General features: G+C 43.5%; 1 protein-coding gene across 1 annotated transcript in view; it reads left to right on the forward strand.

Annotated features, from left to right (window-relative positions):
• ADAMTSL3 (ADAMTS like 3) overlaps positions 1 to 21,676 on the forward strand; it is a 268,514-nt gene that overhangs the window by 189,094 nt on the left and 57,744 nt on the right. The window contains exons 10-15 of the mRNA XM_063142573.1: positions 242 to 353; positions 4,582 to 4,720; positions 9,536 to 9,586; positions 13,928 to 14,132; positions 15,126 to 15,273; positions 16,587 to 16,671. Coding sequence (XP_062998643.1) covers positions 242 to 353; positions 4,582 to 4,720; positions 9,536 to 9,586; positions 13,928 to 14,132; positions 15,126 to 15,273; positions 16,587 to 16,671 — 740 coding nt within the window. The remainder of the gene's footprint in view (positions 1 to 241; positions 354 to 4,581; positions 4,721 to 9,535; positions 9,587 to 13,927; positions 14,133 to 15,125; positions 15,274 to 16,586; positions 16,672 to 21,676) is intronic.

The raw sequence follows: 21,676 nt of genomic DNA on the forward strand, positions 1-21,676 counted from the left end.
CCTCCGCTGGTAACCTGTGAATTGGGACAGTGATGGAGGCAGAAGATAACAAATACATAATCACCAGAAACGTCTGTTTTAAATTGTGGTCCTCCAGATTTTCTGCCTGTGTAGTTTTATTTTCCCCTTTCCTTTTGTCATGTGGCTTTCTGCACTGCCTTTTGTACATGAGTTATACTGTGACAGGCCATAGAGCGCTGGCACGCAGCGTACAAATGTGTTGTAACGGAACTCTCTTTAGACCAGGTATACTGCCCCCAAAGACAGCGTGGTTCAATTCTTTTTCTATCAACCCATAAGTCATCAGTGGAGACAGACGGAGTTCTTCCCTTGCACCGTGACATGTGGAGGAGGTGAGTAATAGATGTGGCTTTGGGAGTGTTACAGCTGTGGATTTTAAGTGGCGGATTTACAACTTTCTAGCTGTGAGCGGGTTTTTCTTTTCTGTTTTTAGTGCTATAAATCCATGCTGTGTTGTAACGTGGGGCTCTTCTCTCTTCGCATTTTTGTGTGCAAAGGGCCAACATTTGCAGCTAGTTAAGTTATTATGGATATGCTTTGGTGTAGCTGCTCTCGGAAACCAAGTTGCATGCAGCATATGTGATCTTGGGATGTAGCTGGCATTTGGGCAGGGACGATAAGCATTTAATTCTATGGAGGGATAGTAATAGGCTGAAGCAGCAGAAAACAACAAAGAGTCTTGTGGAACCTTAAAGACTAGCACACTTATTCTGGCATAGGCCGTTGTGGGTGCTGTCCACTTGTCTGGATGGATTCGTTAGTCTTTAAGGAGCCACAAGACTCTTCATTGCATTTAATTGTATACGGCGTATTTCTTCACAGTGCTTCTCAGCAGCCTTTGCAACAGCCCTGAAAGGGCAATTAGTATTTGCATCCCCATCTAACAGATCCATGGAACAGAGGCAGAGAAAATTATGGAATTTCCATAGCTGCCAAACCCTTTTACCTGCCATTTACAGTGATGAGCTGGGTGCCTGTCAAGAGCCCAGCCTCAGATCTCACTTGGAGAAGTGGAAATGCAAAACAGTTGCTTTTATTATGCAAACTACAATTAGATCAGCAGTGCCTCAGGTCAAACGCCCTTTGGTTAATGCACTATGTTAGACCACTGCGACGAAAACTGGTGCCAACTGTCTCTTCAACAACCTGGGGGGCTAGATAAGCCTCTCCCTCAGGGTGGGTCTTTCCAGAGGGACCTTCCCTGTGGGGCCAGCCTTTTGGAGCGTCATATGAGTTGACATTACTCCTCCCACCTAGCCTGACATCTCACCCTGGGTAAGCTTGCAGGCTGAGAAACACCCCCTCACCCCTTCCCCAATCTCCCGAAAATCCTACAGAGACCTACATAAAATCCTGTTGAATGGGGCAAGCTGTGGTGCAGGGGGCTGAGGGAAGGAAAAGGCCTCTGAAAATTGGTGGAGGCACCTTCTGTGAGTGGAGGGCTCTCCCATACTAGAGGCCTTCAAGAGACAGCTGGACAACCATCTGCCAGGGATGCTTTAGGGTGGATTCCTGCATTGAGCAGGGGGTTGGACTCAATGGCCTTATAGGCCCCTTCCAACTCTACTATTCTATGATTCCTCCTGGAAAGTGCCTCTGCCTCATTTTTGGGGATTCCTTCTCCCTCCCACGCCACAGCCTACCCAATCCGGTAGGGTCTCCTGTCCCCCGATGTAGCATTTTTGTTGGCCTGGAGGCGCTGTTGTGGGGGAGATGGGGGGTGCTCAGTTGCACATGCGTAAATTTGGATCCAGCCCACTGTTCTTTCCCCCACCCCCTTAATTTTTCAGAGCCCCTTTTTCTTAAGCAAAAAGAATCAAGCCGAAAACATCAGCTCAGTGTTAATCTTAATAAGGCATTTTTCTGGACTCTCGTTCTGTTTCTGCCTTGCCTAAACGTTTCCGACGTAAGGTTAGGCGGTGGTTGTCAGCTTTCGTTTGGCTTCCTTCACCTACTTGTATACATGACTTGGGATATTTTCAGAGAGGATTGTTCTAAAAACAAAATGGGGGCAGGGGATGTGGGGAAGGCTTAACTGCACCGCCATTCCCCATTTGGTTGATTATTTGTTCAAAACTGTTCCCTCCGACATGCGCACTCGGGTTCTGTGTGGTGAGAGTCGTAAGGGAATTCAGAAAGCATACGTGTCCCATAAAAAGGCAGCTGTATTTAAATAAGCAGTGGAAGTGTTGAATATTTACGTTTTATGTTTCAACTTCTTTTTCTTCTTTGCCTTGAGTTTTTCGCTGGCTCAGCAGAGCTGGCAAGTGTAGTCAGAATGTCAGTGGTCCAGTGCTCAGTTTTTCTTTTATAGTCCTGGTTCCCCCATGTGATAATATTTTGGCTTAGCCAGGAGACAGGTAATTGAAAAGCTTTGATATATAACACTGCAGAGTTTTCAACTTGGCCATAGATGCTTGCATTCTTATCATAGAATCATAAAATAGTAGAGTTGAAAGGGACCTATAAGGCCATCAACCCCTTGGTCAATGCAGGAATCCACCTTAAAGCATCCCTGGCAGATGGCTGTCCAGCTGCCTCTTGAAGGCCTCTAGTGTGGGAGAGCCCACTACCTCCCTAGATCATAGAATCATAGAATAGTAGAGTTGGAAGGGGCCTACAAGGCCATCGAGTCCCACCCCCTGCTCAATGCAGGAATCCACCCTAAAGCATCCCTGACTGATGGTTGTCCAGCTGCCTCTTGAAGACCTCTAGTGTGGGAGAGCCCACAACCTCACCAGGCAACTGATTCCATTGGTCATTGGTTCCATGGTTGTACTGCTCTAACAGTCTGGAAGTTTTTCCTGATGTCCAGTTGGAATCTGGCTTCCTGTAGCTTGACCTCATTATTATGTGTTCCTGTATCCTGGGGATGATCGAGAAGAGATCCTGGCCCTCCTCTGTGGGCTCTTCTACACCAAGCAGGATACTCCACTATGAAAGCAGTATATAAAAGGCAGGAGCCACACTACCGCTTCATAGTGATATTGAAGTGCACTGCAGGGTCTTCACTACTGCTTTATAGTGGTAATGAAGTGCACTGACAACTGTTGGGGCCCATGACACATCTACACCAAGCAGGATATAACACTATGAAAACTGTATGAAAGCAGTATATGGTATGTGTCAGGGGTCCCAACAGTTACCAGTGCAGTTCAATACCCCTATAAAGCAGTAGTGTGGCTCCTTCCTTTTCATATAGCTTTCATACCACTTTCATAGTGGAATATCTGCTTGGTGTAGACGAGCCCTGTGTGACAATCTTTCTTGACTCACTTTTTGTTGTTTATTCTTGTAGTTCCCTTTCTCTTTTGTTTTTATGTGTTTCTGTGCTTGCTTAAGGTGCCCATTCAATACGTTCCACCTTGCCAGCATGCGAAAGAGTCCGTATCTGTGAATAAGCTTCTCTCTCCCTGTCTTCTGCATCCCACCAGCCAAGAAAGCAACACAAGAGTTCATAGATATTATGCTCATATAATTGATACCACTTTCTTCAGGGTTCCTTTCTTCCCTTCCCCTCCTCCCTTTGCTCTGCGAGGAGGAATCTTGTTTTAAAAAAAATGTCTGTGGGTTTTGTAACGTTTAAGCTCAGTGGTATTTTTGGATCACCTCCTCTGTGATTCTGGCTTCCAGATTTAATTGTTTCTGGTGAAGCTCGGAACCACGGAATGCATATTTTGACTAATCTGCAAAGGCTGTCTATCTATGTGGCGCCACAGGAGAAGATGGGCTTCATGCCACGAGGATACGATTCAGAGATGTGCACAAACGCTAAGCTCATGGGTGCCCCCAGAATTTCTGACAGTTCCCCACATTTCCCCCACAGTCAGGACTCAAGCTTGCAGTAGGTTCAAGCAGCGGAAGCTGGTGTCTGCAGTGTCAGTGGGGTGGTGAATCTGTTCCGGTTTTCAGTCAGCACCAGTTAGAAATGTAAAGGATCTATCTAAGGTGCTTTGTGAAAACTGAACCATCAGGAGAGTGTCCCGGAGTTTATAAGTCTGTTCAGCTCTATTAAAAGGTTTGCGATCTTTTCAGCATTGAATAATGGATGTATGCGCTATAATCAGCATAAGCAGGATTGATGTAGGCAGCAGTTTTTAGAGCTTCCATCATTGTTGGCTGAGAGGCCAACCAGTCGATGGAAATGGAATCCTCTCGAGTCATTGGGCTCAGCTGCTAAGAGGTTATGGAATGTTCATGAACATTCCAACTGCTCAGAGGTTCGTATAGTTGTCATCACGCTTCAGGGCACATGCAGTCTGTGTGCTGTTGATGGGAAGGGATTCAGCAGTAAGCAGCATTTCTGAAGTCTTAGTTGACTGTTAGGCTGCATGTGCGAATGTTGCGTGGGTACAGGAATCGTGTGGGAATGTTCTTTGTGAATAGCATGTCTGTATATGGATATTGCATGTGAAAACTATGAAAGGGAGTGCGTGTGAGAGAGTGGAAGAGGAATGGAGACCGAACAGGTACTGCACTAAGAAATCTGTGGATGAATGTACAATTACACTTCTTAATATTCTCCACCCCACCCCACCCCACCCTGCCACTCTGCCATAGGTTATCAGCTGAACTCTGCAGAGTGTGTGGACATCCGTTCAAAGCGAGTTGTGCCAGATCAATACTGCCATTACTATCCTGAAAATAAGAAGCCCAAACCCAAGCTGAAGGAATGCAATATGGATCCCTGCCCTTCGAGGTTTGTATTTCAAATGTATAAATGGGAGGTTGGCATTTAAGTCACTGAAGCCTTTTTATTTATAACTCGCGAGATGACCATCATTATGAGCAGAAGGATACAGAGGCTGAGCCTTGTACACGGCAAGTCTCCTGGCACACATCCTATGGCCGCCTTCCCCAACCTGCTTCCTCCAGATAGGTTGGATATAGGGATATTGGATAGTCCTATCTCTTTAGGGGCGAAGTGTGATGCATTTTCATAGGTTCAGCCTATTGGACTGCATTCCAGTTCCCACTGTGCACCCAATTCAATCTGCAGCGAATTGGGCCATTTCATGGATTTTTTTGGAGCATTTTGCACTCCACCCCGCAGGTTCTGCAATTTGCGCACATTTTGTAAACCGCCCAGGGAGCTTCAGCTATTGGGTGGTATAAAAATGCAGTAAATAAAATAAATAACTTCTGAGCAATTTGTGCACATTTCTGAGCGATTTGCATGGATTATGGCCGAATTTGTGCAAATTTGGCAGTAATTTGTGCAAATTGCTCAGATATTTGTGAAAATTGTAGCACCAATTTCAAAGAAATACATGAAAAAGTTCCCAGACTTTGGGGAACAGCCCATGGCTTAGTGCGCAAACACAAATGGAATCATTCATGCCACGGAACTTGGTTGAGTCAAAAAAGAATCAGATTTCTCAGTGATGGACATCCCTGGTTGGACTGTAACTCCTATAATCCACCAGTGTTTAAGGGAGTTGTAGTCCAAAAGAACTGGAGTGTACTAGATTGGGGGAGGCTGCCCTATGGGGTCCCTGTCTGTGGGACTGGTTCCCACACAGAGTCAAAAGTGGAGGCAAAGGTTTGCTGTTATATCACAGCCAACTGTATTTGTTTTTACATAATCATACTTTTGATTTATATATTCAGATTTGATCCAGTGGGAACTGTAATTTTGTCCATATAAACTTGCAATTGATGCTATCATTATGAAAAAAAGAAAGAATATCACTAATAAATATAACAAATAATATAGAAATAACATACATATAATAAAGAATATTTATTATTTTAAAATATTTATTATTGAAATAAATAATAATAAATAATATGTAAATGTTTTAGATGTTTAAAGACACAATCCTATGCTTGTTTAGACAGAAAGGAGTCTCCCAGTATTCCACATGGATTGTGCCCTAAATTGTTTTATATTTTGTAGAGATTTTATATTATGTTTTTTATTATCTTGTATTGTGATGTCTATTTTTTGTGAAATGCCTAGAGAGCTTTAGCTATTGGGTGGTATAGAAATGAGCCTAAATAAATTATTATTATTATTATCTCTCCTTTCTCACTCGTGGTGGTTTTTCTAAATGGACATGATGGACTTTGCCAGGTTTTACTGATTCAGGAATTTCCTGACTATTGAACATGTCTTAAGTATTTATTTATTTATTTATTTGCAATATTTATATACCGTTCCCCACTGAAAATTTCAGAGCGGTGTACACGATAAAATGAAATAAAAACAGAATAAAACACCTTAAAATAGATTTAAAAGAAGTAAAATGTACAGTGAACCGTGGCTGGTAATTAAGAAAAGGCTTCCTGGAATGACATTTTCAGGAGGCGCCAAAAGGAATACAAAGTTGGTGCCTGCCTGACTTCCAGATGCAGGGAATTTCATAGGAGCGGGGCCACCACACTGAAGGCTCTTCCCCTGGTGGACTCCAATGGGAGGATGGATCTATGTGGAACCACCAGGAGCATGACTGGTCCTGGTTGTTGTTGTTGTTGTTGTTGTTGTTATGCAAGTAGGGCTGAATCAGTCCCCTCAAAAAAATGGCTGAAATCCCCCCTTTTTTTCCTGGCCTGCAAATGTGGCAATGGATTGTATGTGGGAGCATTTATGGTTTGTCAGTTTAAGTGAGTTCTAAACACATTTGAAGTATATTCTATATTATATTTATCTATAATTACATATTATATTTCTGTGTAGTATTTGGTTTCTGAATGTGTGGCACATCCTTGCAGGATTGGGGGTAGTGGTGTAAGTTACTTCCAACCCAAGCTGCCGTTTTGTGCCTCACTTGGCCAGTATGTTTTACATAACTTGGCGTATTCCTCTCTTCCTCAGTGATTCCCAGACGTTTGATATCTGAGACACAGTTTATTTCTGGATTAAAACTGGAAGCACACTTTAATATTACATTATATATAGACAGACAGACAGACAGACAGACAGACACACACACACACACACACACACACACATCCTAGGGATATGCAAATCAGCAAAATCTGACCCTACCAAAATTCTCCAAATTCTATTTTAAAGTTCATTCTGACTCAAATTCATATCAGACTGCAACTTTTCTTTTTTTTTTCTTTTCACCTGAAAATCCATACATATTTTCTTGCATGTTTCCCCAAATGTCTGCATCAATTGTGTGCATCTTCTCCCATAGATTAAATCTATGCATTCCACCCCCACCCCCACCCCCACCCCCACCCCCACACAAACTATGCATTTTTTCATGCACATTTTTCAAATTTGTGCATGCTGGTTTTTGGGGTCCACGAATCATATGTCAACATTGGAAAGATACGGATTTTGACCACAGGTCTGTGTTCATTCTGGAAGGTGCAAAGTGCATAAAGCCTGATCGAAAACAAACTGAAAGGAATTTCTCATTCATCATTCATATATTTTTGTGATAAGCTCCCAAAGCAATGTACCTGTCGAATAGCCCACTAACATTGCCTCATGGTGTCTTGCCATGCTCTGTGCTGAACTTATCAGAGATGGGATTGTTCTGGGTGTCAAGGCTGGGTCATGGGCAGTAGCCCAGGCGATCCAAGAACTGGTGAGACAAGCCAGTGGTGAGGACTGAATAATAAGTCAGGACTGAAAGGTGAAACAGGAGGCAAGATTGAAGAGTCAGGACCAAGGAATGACCAAGGATACAGGAAAAGGCCATTGCTGAGAAAATCTTGTTGCTCAAGCAAAGCTCAGCTGGAACAGAAAGCCCTTCTACTCAACCCTGCCCAGAATGATCCATTGGTCAATGTGGGCAAGTGGAGTCAGTCCAGGGCCTCAAGTAACTTCACTGAGAAGCTGCCACTTGCAGTTCAGTGGTTCACCACATGGGGCAGATGCACACAACTCCTAACATCGGTACTTCTGAGAAGGTGACCTGTGTCTGAGAACCCTGGTGCATCCTTGCTCCCAATATCACTCAGCCATATTGTCCAAGAGAAGGACCTCCTATGTAGACTCCCGTCTCTGAAGGACAGACCAATGGATGCATCTAACGTGGTGACTTGATTTTTTAAGGTGCACTTCAGCCCCCCTCAAGCCAATTTAGCATTGTCCCCCATGTTCAGTTTCGGAACCATCGGTCTACCTGGTGCCAATGTCTCTCATATTCATTCCTTTCTATTTGGACACTAGGCTTTCATAAAACCAGCCAATGCAATGCAAAGGAAAGATGCTTGTGGTGCAAAGACCACATGGTGCTGCTGCCAAGTTCCTAAAGGCTGTTGCAGCATACATAGACCATATTGAGTTGCACAATGACATTTAAGGCATGCTGGCTGTTGGACCGTCTGGTGCTGTTTCCTGGCTCTGCTAAAGTATCTTAAAATAACACTGCAGTATCTAGCCCAGAACCTCACATTAAAATGCCAGCTGGCAGGGCTGGAGATATATCCAAGAAGAAGAATGGGGGGAAATCGGAAACACTCTCATTGGATTTCATTTCCTATAACTAAACTGCCCTGTTTCCTCTAATCCCAGTTGAACGTAATCAACGATAGTGACCCCTCAAAGGCTGAGAGGCTCAGAACTTACCAGGTCGTTTCTGCAGACCCACTCTGGCAAAACTTGAATACAGATCATAAAAGGTTACAGAATCTTTGGGAAGTAGGATGGGAGCTTTATTTGGGGGAGGAGGGGTGGGGAGGCATGTAATATGAGCACTTGCCATTAATATCTGTACTATAAAAACAAAGGCGCTAAGATGCTATGGGGTGAGTGATCTGGTTTGTTTCTTATTACTCCTTCTTGTAGGAGTGAGGGCCAGGCCAGGGTTGTGGGTGGGTGTGCCCAGACCTGGAGTGTATGTTCTCTGGTTCATGGTCCCTAAGGTCAATTGCTTGAGCTGGAGCTAAGGGATGGAGCTGGAACCTGTAGTGTATGATGAAGAGATCACTCCTCTATTGGCCATGCAGGGGCAGAAAGCCTCAGTTCTCCTTGATTTTATCCCTGACATGACCAGAGGACTTGGACACCCTTGTTTCCTTCTGTGCTTTAAGAAAGCTTTGAGGCCTGTATGTTAGGGATGTTGGAGGAGTCTAGTTTGTGGGTGGGGCTCGGTGAGTTCTTGCCAGGAATCCCTGAGCTGGCTAAACTCAGCACTTGCCAAGTTGAGCAAGCTTGCATTCCCCTGCTTGTTGGTTGGTTGCACAAATCGCAATTTGCGCAAATTTGTGGCTGGAAACATTTATGCAAATCTCGTTGGGCTCCTATTTATTTTGTCATTAATTATAATAACTAACTATAAAAATTAGATTTTTATACCGCCTGATAACTGAAGCCCTCTGGGCAGTTTGCAACAACTGAAACCATAAAATGCAAGATAACCTTATTCACGGCTGTGTGGAGCCTCGTTCAGTAGTCAAGATTTAACACGCAGACGAGGATATCCACCTTGCAAGAGTGTTGTTTCCCAAAACTCTGCCATGGGCGTGTGTAAGTGAATTGTATAACATAGAGAAAAATAATCATCCAGTGACTGGCAAATAACTTTGTAAATGCTTCTTTTATTCACAGCGACGGGTTTAAAGAAATCATGCCCTATGATCATTTCCAGCCACTTCCTCGGTATGTATATGGCATTTTCAAGTAATAGGTGGTTGTTGAGATAAGCATTCCATTGATAGTATAATACTACTTAGTTTGTATCATTTGTAGAGGCTCCTGCTTACCCAAGGCAAAGACTAGCGACCGATTGCCCTTGGTGGCTGTGTCTGAGCTTGGCTGTCTATGTCATTCAGTTCTTAAGATAAGATCCCACGAAAGCTCATGGCATTTAGATGCATAGCCCGCCATTAATGCATTTGGCCCACTTAAGTGCTGGTGACCCATTAGTAAGTTATGTGCCAGATAGCAATGGTTGAGTGTTGTGCGGCAGTCAGCTATATAAAGCCAACTCCAAGAAAAGGGATGAATAACCTATTGTGGGCGGACTGAACGCTCGTGGGTTGATTTCAGTGGGTCAAAGGATGGATATGGTTGATCATTGGCTTCCAATTCACTCCAGAATCCAATATAAACTTCTCTTGCTGACCTTCAAAGCTCTTCACGGTCTAGCTCCTACCTATCTCTCCTCTCTCATCTCACACTATCGCCCCGCTCGTGCTCTCCGCTCCTCTGATGCCATGCTTCTCGCCTGCCCAAGGACCTCCACTTCCCTTACTCGGCTTTGTCCTTTTTCTTCTGCTGCCCCTTACGCCTGGAATGCTCTTCCAGAACACTTGAGAACTACAAACTCAATCACTGCTTTTAAAACTCAGCTAAAAACTTTTCTTTTCCCTATAGCCTTCTTCCCTGTGCCTGTTTGCATTCTCCTTCCCTCTTTATTGTTTACTACAACTTATTAGATTGTAAGCCTATGCAGGGTCTTGCTATTTACTGTGTTATCTGTACAGCACCATGTACATTGATGGTGCTATATAAATAATAATAATAATAATAATAATAATAATAATAATAATAATAGGTTCTTCCCACATACACAAACATGCACATACATTCCAAGACTTGAAGGTGGTGCAGTGATTCATCGCCAGTGGTGTATGCACTCATCCTGCTATCATATCTCTGTGGGTTTTGTGGTGTTTTTTCCCCCTAATGCCTGAAAAATCTCTTTGACTTTGTACAGCCAGATTTGTGGGGGGGGGGATTTGAAGGGGGGTGGCTTCATGATTGTCACAATTGCTCACCACTCAGCACTCTGCACAGCCGTTGAAGGAACCGATGGCTCTTGGAGTTGATTTTCCTTTGGACGCTTATATGTCTGCCCTTCGAAAGGAGAGACTGTGTGGATCGACAGCAGTCGATCCTCTCCTCCAGCCCTTTTGGTGCAGGGAATAGGGGTTGGGGGCCTGACCTGTAGAATTCCTGGTGTGAGCCCCCTGCAGTGCTTCACATGTTCGCATGTAGCCAAAATTAAGACCAAGTGCTTGGCCCAAGCTTGACTGTGCCATGCAACCAGCCTCTCTTGAGCACTGGTTGTTCATAAACAGTAGGGCTATATGCAGGCTTTCCTTTATGATCCTGCGGTGCACGGTGTAGCCTTCGTTAGTTAAATGAGGAACCCGGGGCAGGGAGATGTGGAAGTTCCAGCATACAGGAGAGGATCTTGAAAGACCTGAGCTGTAACTCAAGTTGTAAAGGCGCCACTGGACTGTTTTAACAGATGGAGAAATCTTTTGAAACAAATGGGGGGAAATCCCTAGGATAAATGTGTCCCCCCCCCCCATCTCCATACACATACACACACCTTTGAAAGCTTTTGGAATGACTTCACGTAGTTCAGGCTTGCAGGAGTGTTGAGGGATCCCTTGACAGGCGCAGTCTCTGGAAAGCATCTACCAAACCTCCTTGTCCCACCAACCCCTTTGTCCCACCTGGAACGTGCTCCTGGGAGTCTGGGACACGGCGTGTATTTGCAAACCAAAGAGATAAAGAAAAGCAGCTGTGCAAACTTATGCTGCAAACACACGCCCGACTAGCAACTGTGTGCAGCGCGTTCCATTACGGTGCCTACAAACCCGGGAGCCGCTAACTGCATTTGACAGTTACGTGTTTTTTTACATCCTGGTAGCAATTTTAAAGCGTTCAAAGTGCTTTGTGCGTATTAACTCCGATGTCCTTACTACAACCAACTATCACCATGGTTGTAAACAGCTGTTGAAAAGGGGTATATCCATTATGCAAAGAAGTAAATAAATCAAACTCTATGAAGTGGGTTGGTATCATTATTTCTGTATTTTATTCATTACATTTGTACCCTGCCCTTTTCCCCCCAAGGAACCCAAGGCGGCATATATAATCCGCCTCCTCTCCATTTTATCCTCACAGCAACAACCCTGTGAGGTAGGTTGGGCTGAGAGTCTGTGACTGGCCCAAAGTCACCCAGTGGGTTTCCATGGCCGAGTGGGGACTAGAACCTGGGTCCCCTGACTCCAAGTCCAACCCTTTAGCCACTGCACCATACTGGCTACAGGTGGGTTGGGTTGGTGGCCAACTGAGGCTGGGAGAAAATGGTCTGCCTAAGTCCACTCTCAGCTCGAGGGACAAATTCAATTTGGGGGAAGCTTTTATGGTCTGCGTTCCAGTGGTGGGCGGGGCCAAAGAGAGGGGCAAAGGCAAAAGGGGCAGCGGCCAAAATCCCAAAAATCCCAGCAATGTTTTAGCTTAATGCTCTTCCTGCAAGTAATGAAGTCTTAAGACAGGCATTGCAATCTTTTAGAATGGGAAGAAAACTACAAACAACAGGCACTTGGGGAAAGCCATGGGTGGCCATGTGGGAAACCCCTAGAAGCATATTGGCACCCTAGGTTGTTGTTGTTGTTGTTGTTGTTATTATTATTATTATTATTATTATTATTATTATTATTATTGGCCTAAAGCCAGCTAATGGTTTTGTGATTGAGGGGAGATTCCAATCAGAGGTTGCTCATGAATGTAGGGCTATTAGTTTATTCACTATAAGTTTTTTAGATGTACAACTAAGATGCTTTAGATGTACAAAGATGCTTCCTGGTATCTCCAGTTAGGGCTGAAATAACTCTGTCTGAAACCCTGGAAGGCTGCTGCCAGTCCGTGTCGACAGTATTGGGCTAGATGGACTCCGTATAAGGCAGCTTCCTATATTCCTACACTGCACTAGATTAATGTTAAAAAAAAGAGACATCCTTTTGTGTGCTCTATATTACATCGATCATTCCTTTGGGTTAAGTTAATGAAAGGAGAGCAGCAGATGAGCACATTTATCAGGAGCGATGGAGAAATCATTAGCTATATGCTTTTGTGAAGCCTGTTTTTGATCATGTACGTTTGGTTTAAATGTCAACACTCGACGTACTGTAAGTTTCACATTTGGTTTGTGTATAATGTGATTAATTTACTCCGAGTGGAGAGTTACGTGAATTATTTCAGGCAAGGAGCATTCTTGACTTGCCTCCTGCATCCTTGGGAGCAGTCATTTAAATTTACCCTTTGGATTTATAGGTTTCTGCGCCATCTGCTCTGTGTTTGACTTCTTTACAATACCTCTGTTACTCCTGACGAAGGTCTTTAAGTAGGATACTCTTGCTGATTTCAACTCGTGTAGTGGGTGTACTTGGCTTGGCTTTTATTTTCCTGAGCCATTACCAACTGTAATGTGTTGGGTTGGTTATTTTTTTTTTTTAATGTTTTAGACTGGAATGTTAAATATTACATTCTTGCTTTGATTTGCCAGCAGAAAAATATGTTGATTAAAAATGGGCTGTGCCACACATTGGATTTTCTTTCCTTTTTTTGTTGTTGTTAATGTACAGATGAATCTCCATGTTGGGAATAAAACATGCTTTTTGTTATCTTTCCATAGTAGTGCAAGTTTATCTTGGACTGCAAATACATGGATCAAGAAGCCACTGTTCTTATCTTATTTATTTCTTACCCTGGTATTCTGGTCTTTCTTTAAACAGCTCAGAGCAGCACATGTAGCGTTATCCCATTTTATCCTCCCAACCACTTTTACACCAGAGGTGTTGAACTTCTTTCAGCTAGAGGGCCGAATTTAGTTTTGGAGAAACTCTTCAAGGCCACATTCCAAAAGCAAAAGAGTTGCGCAGAGTTGGCCCAAGACCTTTTGCTGCTTGGCAAAGGACAAGATGGTGCCCCCTCCCATTGGCTGGATCAGCAGATGAATCTGTCTTCAGCACTAATTATGGGACAGCGTTATTGACTGAACTTGAAGGCAGCAGGCTAATTTAGTGGGTGCAGAATAGGCTGCAAGGCTCAGAGTTCTCTCCTTGAACACCTTGCTCTAGCACCTACAATCTGTGCTGATGGCTTCAACCTGCAATTTTGATCATAGTTTGATCTCTAGAACCCAGATAGAAGGTGGTCTTACGCGTGCTGTTGTGTTCCCCTCCCCCTTCTCTCACCCAGCTGGGAACACAACCCGTGGACTGCCTGTTCAGTTTCTTGTGGAGGTGGAATCCAAAGGAGGAGTTTTGTGTGCGTGGAGGAGACTATGCACGGAGAGATTTTACAAGTAGAAGAGTGGAAATGCATGTACGCCCCCAAACCCAAGGTCATGCAAGCTTGCAATCTGTACGATTGCCCTAAATGGGTAGCTTTGGAGTGGTCACAGGTAAGCTGGCTGAGAAGTCTCCATTAAAAATGCTTCTATATTCAGATGTTCAAAAATATTATAAAGCCAAATGACCAGGGTCATTGGTCATGGGATATACCGTATTTCTTCGATTGTAAGACGCCATCGATTGTAAGACTAATTTCACTACCACCAATACAAAAAACCAACAACCCTAAGACACACCCGCGATTCGAAGACACACCCCATTTTTAGAGGTGTTTCACAGCGAATAAGGCTTTTGCTTTACCATGGTTAAAGCCGTGGTTTAAGGTGTCTTCTGAATGGGGTCTATGACTCAATCCAGTTGGTGGAGAAGCCACAGCACATGGAGATGGTGACAGTGATGGTTTCCTTTGCTTGCTCACTCACCACTGCTGCTTCTGCTCATGGGACATTTGGTTCCAATGACATCTATGATGGGAGGAAGTGCCCAGACCAGTCCCAGCTGGCAAAGCAACAGCAGATTGAGTTAGTGGTCGTTCACTTGGGGCTGTGAGCTAAGGGAACCCTTGTTTATTTTTTGAGGCTGCTTGGGACCTACTTCATCACTGCTGTTGGGGAATGAAAAACAATCTGTTGAAGATGGACCTACAAGTGTGAGCTTTTCTTCATTAAACTGTAATTTATCTCACACTTACCGTTGTCTCTCACAAAGGCTTCAACGAGGCCAAATCGTACGATTTATTCATTCCACCTTATTACTGCTGTTGCAGGGAAGAATATAGAGTGGTCTTGGTTAATTGGTTTCATATGTTCATGTTTTGTCCTTACTCTGTCTTAACATTGTATGTTTTAATGATTTGTAAGCCACCCTTGAGAATCTACTTTTAGACTATGAAGCAGGATATAAATTTTAACATGAAGTGTAAACCACATTTATTTCTATTTAATCAATTAATCAATGAAAGCTGGGGGATTGGGGAACCAATTGAAAATTCATTAACTAGTTGACAGCCCTATTTTTTTCTATTGCCATATGGTTTCCCATAGTGCACCGTGACATGTGGCCGAGGGTTACGTTACCGAGTGGTGCTGTGTATCGATCACCGTGGGCAACACACGGGCGGCTGCAACCCTCAACTCAAGCTGCACATCAAAGAAGAATGCATTGTGCCAGTCCCTTGTTACAAGCTCAAAGGTAACTGCAATGTCACTTATGGTGAAAGATGATAGGGTTGGATGGATCTAATGGATCTGGTGGGAGGCACCTTCATACAGTGATGGAAGGTCTCCTTCCATCAATGGAAAGGAAACTTTGTTTCCAACCACTGGTTGTTGGAAGACGACACGAGTTCTTAGGTGTGTATTTAGGGCATAATCTCTTCTCTCTATTCATCTCCCCTTTGTTGTCAAACATGGGGTTCATGTAGTCTTGGTGTACAAAGCCTCAGCATGGGTAGAACTCAGGAAAAATCCTTCGAAATTCCTCAAACTGTGAGTTAGGTTACAGGTCCCATCAACCCAGCCAGCTTGGCCAGTGATGGGAGTTGTAGCACAGCACATCTGAAGGGTACCTGGTTGAGGAACACTGCTGTGGGCAGATACTGTGGGGCAGGGAGAGAACCTGGCTCATGTATTGATATTACAAATGCTAATTTCCAAATCTACAGTGTGGTGTAGGAAAGGTATCAAGAGAAAAATCAAACCTGAAAACAAATCTGCCCTGAGGTTTTCCTAACCTTGGGCCCCTACTGTCAGTGCTTGATACAGGATCTGTAGTTTTGAGCTGGAACCTGAAATATAGCTGGCCAAAGATTCTGCTCTATTGAGCAAGCAAGAGCAAAAGCCTAGACTTTGTTCGTTCATTCATTCATTCATTCATTCATTCATTCATTCATTCATTCATGCATTTAAAATATTTGTAATGCCACCCTTCATCAACATTGATTCCAGAGCAGTTTACAAAAATGCAAGAACAATTCACCTCTACTCTTAGTATATATGTCAGGCTTGGCCAATCTGGAGGCATTGTTATTGCCTGCCAATCAAAGGGCCTGTTTTTGTGTACACCCCTTATTCCTTTCTGTGCATGAAGAGGACTCTGGTGTCTGAGTGAGCCCCATGGCCCCAGGTAGTTAAATAGAAATAGGCTACAGATTCAAACAAGCCCTGGAGCACCTGACAAATAATAGAGGCCCTGGAGTTCCCTGACAGATAAATATTGGGCCTGTTCAGACGACACCTTAAACCATGGCTTTAACCACAGTGAATAAGGCTTCTTGCTTTATTCACCGTGGTTAAGGCCATGGTTTAAGGTGTCTTCTGAACATGGCCTGGCTTTCTGGCTTAATCACCGTGGTTAAAGACATGGTTTAAAGTGTCTTCTGAACGGACCCGTTGCGTGGCTAACAATTTATCGATCCTAGACAGGATGAGTTCAAGCCATGGAGTTCCTGACAAATGGGATAAATAAATAGTCTCGCCCAATGCTTGTGCATTTCCCTTTTGCAGAGAAAACCCCAGTTGAAGCAAAGGTGCCATGGTTCAAGCAGGCACATGAAATGGAGGAGACCAGGACAGTCTCTGAGGAGCCGACGTAAGTTTCCATCTCTTTCTCTCATATAGAGTATAGCAATCTTCCCTAGCCTTGTGTCTTCCAAATTTTTTGGACTTCAACTCCAATCATCCCCGACTGTGGCCCATGTGCACTGGGAATGGTGAGCATTGTAGTCCCAAACATCTGAAGGGCGCTGGGTTGGGGAAGGCTGGTGATGGATTTTCTTGAGCCTTTGCAGAGGCTGCTATCCCCTGCCAAGTCATCTGGCATTTACATTTTCTTGGGCTAGGTCTGCCTTTGCATTTCAGTTCTCAGGTTCTTCCAAGCAGTTCTCCTTGAGTGACGCAAAGGCAGCTGGAGCCAAAAGGGATTTGAATTATATGTTTCAGAAGGTCCTATAAAGGTTTCCCAACTATGCAATTGCATGCACTCCACTAGGCATTTGCTTGGGTGAGTTGAGTTGCAAAATGGCTCATGTAATGGTGATCACCAGACATTTTTTTCTTTTTTTGCAAGTGGTGGGGGTGGTGCAAATAAGAAGAGTGATAGAATCTGACATCTGCGATCGTTTGGAAATCCCTGGTGATCAAGGCCTTCTCCATTTCTCCCTCCATCTACCCTGGTAGGCCGAGGGCATTAGAATTGATTGCAAACTTCAAGAACAATGTTCAGGCATCCCTTGGATGAGGACACTAGAACTTGGGTTCTTTCGCCTAACTTTGAATTGTACACCAGCTTTACTCATTCCTGGGGCAGCCATAGTGAAACATAGCTTAGTTACATCCAGATTGGATGACTGATATGTTATATAAGGTTGTCTTTGGAGAGTCCCTGGAAACTTCTATTGGTGCAGAAAGAGGCCATCTAGGGTATTACTGAGTGTTTATTTGATGGAGCACATTACACCCATTTTACAATAGCTGCACTAGTCATTGGTTTTCCCCAGTGCAGGCTGGTGGGTTCAACTTTGGTGGAACTATGAATCCATTCTAGATTTTGGTTGAACCAGCCAGAACTCTAAATGAGCTATCCAAGGTCTTGAACCCTAGAGTTCTGGTTGGTTCAGACTGAGAGGGCCTTTTCAGTGGTGGCCTCCCAATTATGGAATGATCTCCCCGACTAGGCTTGCCTGGTGCCAACATAGATATCTTTTCGGCACCAGGTCAAGACTTTTCTCTTCTCCCAGACATTTAACAGCATTTAACAGCATATGCTGAGTTTCTAACTGACCCGAGAATAGTTGTTTTAAATGGATATTGTTGTTTTTTATACTTTTGGTGGTTTTAAATTTTGTATATCTGTTTTTAACGTTCATTGTTTTTAACTTTTGTAAACCACCCAGAGAGCTTCGGCTATGGGGTGTTATATAAATGTAATAAATAAATAAACAAACCCAGAATGGATTTATAGCTCCATCAAAATTGGAACCTTCAGCCTCCACTGGTTTTTTCCATGCACAATGCAAACAGTTAGTGGTTATCTTTAAAGTCCCGAATGGCATAGGCCCAGGATCCCTTGAGGCCTATCTCCTCCCATATCAGCCTGCCTGCTCCCCAAGATCTGTTGGGATGGTTCTCCCTTGTATCTTGACAGTGCTCAAGGCAGGGCTGTTTGAAATGAAATCTCTGTGGCCGCATCTAAACTGTGGAATTCCATTTGGCCCCTCTCTGTGTATTTTCCACCGACTAACCAAAACACACTTATCTAGTCAGGTGTTTTGGCCTATCTGGTTGAGATCTTAGTAGCTGCATCCCTTGCTTTATCTGCTTCCTCTCCATTTTAAAATTGCTGGTTTTATTGTTATTTTTGAATTGTTTCTTCTGGGTTCCTTGTTTGAAAATTGCTGCAAGCTGCCCTGTATGCTGAGTATTCAATGTAAGGGTGCGCTATATTAGGCTGGTTCAGAAATAATGCAAAACCATGGTTTAGTGTTGGTCATGTGTTTTGTTTCTGAGGCTCAGCATCACCCTAAGAAGGAATCAGATTCAGATAGCCACAGGCCACCTCACATCAGGGGGAGCCCTTAGCATCTTCTTGTATACTTCCCCTGCCTGAGGATATAGCACTCCCATCAATCTCCAACTCTCCTGGAGCTTCTCCTATCCCTCAGTCATACAGGGGCATGGGACCACATAAACAACAATGAGCGTTTTAAGAATTATAGTCACCATCCACTAGAGTTAGAGCTGCTGGAAACCCAGAATCCGTCAACCTTTTTAAGGCTTCAGTTGACTTCAGTGCAGCCTTTTGCTGAGACAACAACTTTTTCCAACCCAGCTAATTGAACATACTAGGAGCTATCCATGGTCCTGATTGCTGCTTACCTGAATCTGCCAGTGAAGTAGCTTGCCTTGACCTGGCTTGCCTTATTGTGACCTTTCCGATTCAACCTGATCTACTTGACTCCATCTGGTTCATGTAGATTTGTCTGAATAATCTGCCTCTTCCCTCATGGAAAGCCCAAGCAAACAAGATAGATTTATGAAAATGAGCCTAGCCTTACCCAGGGTTGCATGTGTCCCCCCTCCTCCTGTGGTCCAGCCATGAGGAGGAGCGTGGAACCTTTTGCTTCTGTTTTGATTAACCGCAGCTTGCTCGATGGTCCAAACCTGGACAAACTCAGTTATCCTTCAAAACTTGCATTCTCCAAATTTTGCAGTGGAGCTCTCCACTGTAAAAAAATGGATACAAAACTACATATATACGGGGAAGGCGCGCACACACACACAAATTGTTATATTAGTGAAAATAATATTCAAAAATGCCTTTTATTAGGAATAGTGCTTGCAAAAAAAAATTAGGTGAAATTGCATACAAAAAGCAAGTATTGGGGAAAATGCACACAAAAATGCACAGAAATTTTCACGCAAACTTTTAAAATAGTCTCAATGCACGGGACAAACTGAGTTTAAGACAGGAAAAGTGAGAAACTCAGAGAAATCAAAATTGGTTGATTCACCCATCCCTAATTTATGTCAATGTATACATTACATGGGCTATGTCTTCGTGCAGATGGAAATGTTTCTCTACCCATTGAAATAAATGGGAAAGCCCTTGCAGCTAGTGGGAGCTCTGCCTGTGCATTTTGAATTTTTGTCCATAAGGGATCACTAACTAGGCACACCTACATAACATTTGTACCAAATTACATTGCACTTAAAAAAAGGGGGGGGGACTGCCAGAAAACTCAAATGAGGTCAGTATTCGTTCTCTAAACATTTAGTGAGGTCAGTGTTCTTTCTACACGTTTAGAACATTGTAACCAAGAGGTGTAGGATGTGGCTAGATGTCTTCTTGTGTTTTTCTTCCTCTGTCCAGTTGATTTTGGCAACTGTGTGTAAACAGGCGGAGACCAGCGTCTGGCTCAAACCCGAAACTAGCATCTATGCAGGTGTTATTGATCCTGCACATTTATGCAGCCTGCTGTTGAAAAGCAGACCAGCGTGAAGCGGCTGGGCTGGAATTCATTTGCAGATTTGACACTATCAGACTTGGGCTCAATAGAGACTAGGAGTAGCTTGCTTGCTACAGAAATGAATTGGTCCTCTTTAGTGCTGAGATGAAATCTCTCTCCATGTTCACCTCCTTATTTGTGATGGGGGAACAAAATGCTTTGAAGGCTTTCGGGGAGAACTAGTGTTGGCAGTGAAGGTGGTCTCTCTCTCTCTCTCTCTCAGCTTCATCCCACGTACCTGCTTCCCTCGGATTATCCCCATAGCGTTAAGCTATGGTTTTTGTTGGTTTTGCTACCAGGTGACAGCAATCCTTTGCATACCAGGAAGTGAGTTTAAGGGGGGAAATGTAAAAAATCATAAAAAACCAACGGATGACCCAATTCAATTCAAATTTGGTATGCGGAAAGCTCTCCATAATATCTATTACCGTGCCAATTTTGGTATCTTTACCTTTAAAGCTTACGCAGATGTAAGCATTTCTTTAAAATCCTGCTCCTGTGCCCCAGCGGCGGCTCGGAAGATACGCTCAAAAAGTAGGGGCTAAATATGGCGAATCTTTTTGCTTTATTGCACAATTAAGGCAGGATGTATGGGAGTACTTCACAATCAAAGCAGATTATAAGGTGGAAAACTTTTGAGTCCTTTGCATGCAATTCACAGTGATTGCACAGTATAATGCTGGTGTGATAAAGCTATCTCTCTCTCTCTCTCTCTCTCACACACACACACACACACTTTGCTGGCCCCTGTGGGGATTGATAGGGCTCTTCTCAGTCAGTAGCGGCTGCCATTGCACTGCAACACTTTATTTAAATTTGGCTGTTGTAATTTATATGCACTTCTAACCCACTTCTGTTTTAAGCCCAAATTTTGCAGTTTACCCTGGTAAATTGCAACCTTAAAAAAAGGATAAAAGTGTCTGTATATATGTATGTATGAGCATGTAAATATCTATATCAATCTATAGATTTATATAAGTCACAACAGGATGAACATCCCAGTTCATTTATTTTTATTTCAACTGCCCATTGTACCTTCAGCCTGAAGTTTTAGTTCATAATCCCTTCCCATAATGAATAATGGAAATATAAATGCAGCTATGTTTAAAAAAGAAAGACGTGTCAAGGCGACATGTTGAAGACAACTACTTCTGCCCCCTTGATCAACTAGGGCAGGGGCAGATCTGAATTTTTCTTCATGGGTGTTCAAAACCCTTTTAAACATTTATTTAATTAGGGGGGGGGAATCTTTCTTGTCGTGTTTGTTTTAAGGCTGTTCGCAAAGCTAAGCCAAGTAAAATGGAGGTTTAACCTTTTCTGGTTTTTACTGGTGGAATGTGATGATAGTTGATACCCATCATTATTGTAAATGTTTCTCCACAGAGCCTTCTTTATATACAGGGGGATTTTCAATAAGCTTTCCATAAAAAGATTCCACTTCCTTTTTTCTTTTAATAAGCTTAAAGAAATAGAGACTTCTGCTGGCTTTTGTGTGTGTGCTTAATATAGCTTGGAGAAGCAGGCCAAGTTTAGAAGCTGATAGCCTTGGGAGAAGGAGGAGAGAGGGAGGGAGGGAGGGAGGAAGTGGCT

Source organism: Elgaria multicarinata, chromosome 16 (assembly GCF_023053635.1).
Source record: "Elgaria multicarinata webbii isolate HBS135686 ecotype San Diego chromosome 16, rElgMul1.1.pri, whole genome shotgun sequence".
Lineage (NCBI taxonomy): Eukaryota > Metazoa > Chordata > Lepidosauria > Squamata > Anguidae > Elgaria > Elgaria multicarinata.